Raw genomic sequence first — 5,610 nt, 5'->3', positions numbered from 1 at the left:
TGCACCCGTTTAATAAATTGCCCTCAATTGTTTCCTCTTTTTCGGTTACGTGCATCACTGCACTGCACTGCAACACCAACAAGCCACGCACCGCACCATTGGGTTTTCGGCAAATTATTTTCGTTTATTGTAAATGATTTGCCAGCGCTTAAAGTCCGCCAAAGTTTATTTACCCCGTTTGCACTGCTTAAATATTTCGAAGCCTTTGATTGCCAGCGAGTATCTTGGCAATTTTATTTTATTTGCGCTTTAAGCAAATTCCGGCAAGGCAAAAGTTGCCACAAAGTTATTTCATTAGCTGCAGCCGTGCCGAGGAGCAACCTTCTCCTTAAAGGAGGATTTTATTAAACTTCAATGCTTGTTAGTCGCCTGTTGTTGCCAAGGTTTTTTTTTTTGTTTTTTATTTGCCCCCGTTGATATTGTTTCTTGCACCTTTTGCAGTGGAAATCGGAGCGCAAGCCATTTAGCGGGTAACTTTTTTAATTTCCTCGCCGTTGTCACTGTGCATTTTGTTTTCATTTTGTATAAGCAAACCACGCGGCGTATACGTAATGCGCCTGTCAGCGTTGAGCTCAAATGTCAAGCGAATGCAACGAGTGTCCTTGACAACACTATGTGCATTTCCTAAAAAGCATTTAGATTCCTGTTACTCCTTCCACCGCCCAACCAGCCCACCAGCCAGTTGGCAAAAATGGGAATAGCCAAAAATAACTTTTAATTACGACATTTTCAGGTCCAGAGAACCGACATATTAATTTGCAACTGCCGCAAACAAAACAGGCGAATGGAGATGGCCAGATGGACAGATGAACGGAGCAGCAAAAACAGCAACAATGGGGCCAAAACTATATGCAAAGTGTGTCAAACTTGCAAAGCAAATTGAAACTCAAATAAATGTCTGTGCAGTGAGAAGTGTGTTGAGAGGCGGAGACAAATGCAGCGAAGAGTGATGGGGCTGCCTTGCTAATTGTTAGTTTTAAATATTGAACATTTCTCAGATAAAGTTGTCTTACCTTCGGCCAGTCGAAGCAATTTGTTGCCGTCTGGCCAAGAGAAAAAAACTAAACCACTGACATCTGCAAATATGAGAAACCGAAACTTCAAACTGCCAGCAATTGTAGTGGCTTAAAAGTAAACTTTCGACTTAATTGATTTCTGTTTGATTTCATTTCGCATAAATGAAAATAAAAAAGTGTATATCAAATATATTAAGTACAACTAAACAAGTGCCAAGCAAGTTTCTAACTAGCAATAAATAATAAAAAACGCAATGCTTCAACGGCGACATAACACGATTTAAAAGTAAGTTTATACCATTTTTGGTTAGCCGAAAATGCGATCACCAGCTGTGTAGCAAACACATCGGCGATTGACATTTTTGGAACTTTCCTCCTCCTTGTTGCGCAGAAACATCTGGTAATCCATCAGCTTTTTAGGATCCAAAGGACCCCAATCGGAATGCGGCTTAAGGGAATTGCTAATGCGGCTCTTCAAAGATCCTTTTGGCTGCTTGCAGTTGGCATAAAATGCCCAGTAGAACAGCTGGCCAATAATGCAACCGGAGACACACCAACCAATAACTATAAGACAAATATTTGTGATATCATTTTCAACAGAAATTATTAAGCAATTTAACATTTCTCACCTCTGTATGCCAATGGAAACTCCTGACCATTGTAGCTGAGGGGACGCATGGTGAGCAGGCTGTACACCAGGATGACCAGCATGACCATGGGAGTGACAATGGACCAGCAGATCCGGTAGTAATTCGAAGTCTTGATGTTCAGCATGTACTCGGCATCTTGGCAGAGTCGCTTGGTGCCTTCAGGTAGAAAAACCATATTATACATACATATATCCAGTTTAATGTCACTTTGAACACATAGGTACTTTAATACTTTAGAGAGAAAGTACTAAGGCTCACATATGTATTTTCTTTCAATGCTCACCATAGATCCAGCCCACGGCAATGAGCTCAAAGATGGCCGAGACCAGGGAGACAAAGGTGACGCCGTGAAAGTCCATCAGCGTGATGATGTGCTGTCCACCGGGAGTGATGTAGATCAGTCCCACCAGAAACCCTATCACCGAAATGCTGACCACTATAATCCACAGCTTGACGTTCACGAACTGATCTTTCAGCACGGTCATTATGCAGCTGACCATGCCCACATTGCTGCCAACGCCCAGCATGAAGAGCATGGCGAAGAAGAGCAGCGAAAACACCTGAGGGAACATCTTGAACTTGGCAATGGCATCCGGATAGGAGATGAAGGCCAATCCAGGACCCGCCTTCACCACACTGGCTATGTCCTTGGTGCCCGACTCGTGCGCCAGGTTGCCCAGTATGCCAAAGATAATCACACCCGAGAGCAGTGACGTGAACGTGTCCAGGGTGGTGACTATGTGGGCATCCCGGTAGACATTATGGCCGAAACGGTTGTACGAGGAGTACATGATGATCACACCGAAGCAGACGGCCAGGGAGAAGAACACCTGGGTGACGGCATTGTACCACACCTGCGGCTCCAAAAGTTTCTCCCACTGCGGAGTCAGAAAGTACATCACTCCCTCGTAGGCGCCTGGTAGAGTGAGTGCTCTCACGAGCAGGATGAACATCACGATGTATGGAAAGAGGGCCAGGACATAGGACGCCTTTCCTGAACTCTTCACACCCCGAATGATGATCAGAGTTACGGTTAGCCAGGAAATGCCCAGCATTAAGGCCAAACTGCCACTGGGATATCCGATGCCCTGCTCCAGGGAGTCCGTCTCATTCAGCACGATGCGTTGCAAGTAGAGTTGCGTGGAGGAGCTGAAGTTCCGCGACAAGGATCCCTGAAGGGGCTGTGCTCCAGAGGCACTCACGCACCCGTCACCCCACTCCTCGCGACAGAAGCTCCAGGGCAACTCCGCTGCGAAGGAATCGAAGAAGTAGCGCAGGGTTAAGGCCATCACCGAGGCGTAATACGTGGCCAAAACGCCTAGGGCCAATAGCTGGGCATAGCCCACACCTGGAAAGGGGTAAAGTAACAAGAAGAGGAATTAGTTTCTTAATCAATGAAATGAGTTTTTAACAGGGTAACATTCTAGCTGGACTTAGCAAGTTAGGAAATATTTCACAACTTGATGGCAAAAGATGACTATTAAGATGAAAGAAGAAACCATATACAGTTTCAATTCCACTAAAGTATATGTCATATTCCTTAAACTTTTTACCTCGCATGAGGGGCGCAAAGTCAAAGACCTGCACGATGCCACGACTGGAAAACTGTCCCAGCAGCATCTCCATGTAGTAAATCGGCTTTCCCACCACAAACAGGACGACGAGGTAGGGAATTAGGAAGGCTCCTCCGCCGTTTTCCAGAGCCGTGAATGGGAAGCGCCACACGTTGCCTAATCCCACGCTCAGGGCGATGCAGGACATCAGGAACTCCAGCGAACTGCCCCAACTGTCGCGGGCTTTCCGATCCGGAGACAGCTCACACGATTCCAATGCCATGGGCAGCAAGGATGGCTTTAGCAGCGCCTCGCCACTGCCGGCACACTGAAAGAAACAATTACTCGCTTGCTAATTGAACTTAACACTGGGAAAGAAATTTAAATGTTACTGACTAGCACCGTAATAAAGAACATGTTTATATGTTGGCCCTTTAAAGAATCAAAACAATTGTGGGAAATCGTTTTTGAGCAACTTACCCTGCTGGTCTCCAGTTCCTGCAGGCCGCCGCTCACTAGGATCTCCGTTTTCGAATCTTTCATCGTAGTGCGTTGCTAGAAACAAGATAGGGCAACAATTTAAAGAAAAGGGGCAACAAATTCCCAGACGCTCCTCGAATTCAAATTGACGCCGCCGGCGCTCTGAATTATTGAAATCTGAAGCGCTGAATTGCAGGACTGAGTACAGTGGAATGTCGCTAAAGAGGGCGACACTTAATCACTCCAAACTGTTTACAATTTACGTGTAAATGGCTGGAAAAGGCACTTCGCAGTAAGTTATATTAAAAATAATACTATTTTATAAATTAATTGAAAACTTTTAAATTGGGAGTTCAAGTTGGCAAAGTTCCTCTGTAGATTTCTCAGCTTTCCAGCTGATGCAATCGCATATTACGATTTCAGCAAACTATATATTAATGTTTATCCAGCGGCAATTGAAGGGGCCAATTGTTTGCCAAGGCACAAATAATATAATATCACTACCTTTTAAGTATTTCTTGACGTGAATGAGGTAGACGTGATTTTGCAGAATGTTATCAACCGGCACCATGGACACACAAAATACACTTTCTGAACTCGCAAACAACGACTACGAAAGCACACACACTCTTCTTTAAAAACAAACAATCAAGTTTTTGCGAAACTTTGTAATATTCAACTGTTTAACTGTTTTACGCGAAATAAAATCACAGCAAGCCAAATGCACCGATCGAGAACCGTTCCATCAACATTTCCCTTCGAATCGATGTTTATCTAGGTTTGTTTATTCCCCTCGTTTGTTTGCCAGTCTGCTGCCTTTCCTGGGACACAAGATTCTGAGGTAAAGTGGAGAGCTGCGACCGGCTTTTATAGAGCCTCCTCACTGAAAACTCGGGCTTTGCTCAAAAGAGACTCAAGAAAAAGAGGGTCTTCAATCAGCCGTTCAATTTAGTTGATTGAAGTCCGAAGCGGATTTGGGCGGTCTGCATACTTTGATTTGTGCGTTCCGAGTGCTTAATTAAAATTCATTTTTGGCAATGTTTGCGTTTAAGGGAATTTTACTGGAACTTTACCTACAAGCAGAGGTTCAAGGCCCACGAATTAAAATGTCTGTCAATTTGAGCATAATTGATTCCAAATAAATCATATATCGAGCTCAGAAAATTCTTATGAGAAATCTCAAAATATGTTGCCTTCTTTTAGGCATTTCGCAACCGAATTCATTGGCAGCTCTAAAGCTGAGTGCTATAACAGACGCGATCGGTTATGAAGTTTTATATCAATCAGCTTTGTGTAGACCAACACATCTAACGGATTTCCCCAATTCAAAAAACCAAAATAATCTTCATTAATTTATTTATTTCCATACAAAGTGCTGGGGCTTAGAGCTTATCAAACGCTTTAAACTCTTTATTTATGCGCATCCGTTGCTGTGTACTTGCCTTAGACCAAATATAAACAAAACAAAAAGATTTATGGAGATAAGCGAACAAACGAGAAGTTTTGCTCGTGCTTATCGAAGATCCACTCGCAATGATAACCTTGCAAACAATGACGGGCTCCGTGCTATCAATTCTGCTCGACTTTCTGCAACGCCTATCGCAAATGGAAGCAGTTCATCCAAAATATTGCTTCCATAAAAGCACATATGACCCATAATTGTCATATCTCAAGAACACTTTTTACAGCGACTGATCAAACATGAATATGACATGCAAACATATCAATAAAAATTATCATAAATATCTTAGCTAAAGTTCATAAATAGCTATAATTATTTATGTGCTTTCAATTTGACTTATTTATTCCAAGATTTTGTTGCAAGACAGCGTAGATAGCGATAAATATAACACGAGCTCTATTCTCTAATTTTCCTCAAACAAACAAAACCTTTTTCTAGCTGTTGCATTT

The 5,610-nt window shown here is 43.0% G+C and overlaps 1 protein-coding gene across 1 annotated transcript; it reads right to left on the bottom strand.

The window, feature by feature from the left end:
• Positions 1-1,144: 1,144 nt before the first annotated feature.
• Positions 1,145-4,528, bottom strand: LOC122616377 (sodium-dependent nutrient amino acid transporter 1). The gene is made up of 6 exons (XM_043791813.1): positions 4,204-4,528; positions 3,700-3,774; positions 3,220-3,547; positions 1,950-3,014; positions 1,646-1,822; positions 1,145-1,580 (listed from the first exon to the last, which is right to left on the bottom strand). The coding sequence occupies exons 2-6, from the start codon at positions 3,760-3,762 to the stop codon at positions 1,324-1,326; spliced, it is 1,890 nt and encodes a 629-aa protein (XP_043647748.1). The 5' UTR covers positions 3,763-3,774; positions 4,204-4,528; the 3' UTR covers positions 1,145-1,323.
• Positions 4,529-5,610: the final 1,082 nt, after the last annotated feature.

The sequence above is a fragment of the Drosophila teissieri genome, chromosome 3L, assembly GCF_016746235.2.
Source record: "Drosophila teissieri strain GT53w chromosome 3L, Prin_Dtei_1.1, whole genome shotgun sequence".
NCBI lineage: Eukaryota > Metazoa > Arthropoda > Insecta > Diptera > Drosophilidae > Drosophila > Drosophila teissieri.
The sequence above is the reverse complement of the archived record's forward strand: the minus strand, read 5'-3'. Positions and strand labels throughout refer to the sequence as shown.

Bases quoted from the DNA above. Each gene is read 5' to 3' on its own strand.
- LOC122616377 (XM_043791813.1), bottom strand. From the start codon at position 3,762: ATGAAAGATTCGAAAACGGAGATCCTAGTGAGCGGCGGCCTGCAGGAA. The intron at 3,548-3,699 runs GTAAGTTGCTCA...TGTTTCTTTCAG, and splicing joins AGGAACTGGAGACCAGCAGG to TGTGCCGGCAGTGGCGAGGC. The intron at 3,015-3,219 runs GTAAAAAGTTTA...ACCCCTTTCCAG, and splicing joins CTTTGCGCCCCTCATGCGAG to GTGTGGGCTATGCCCAGCTA.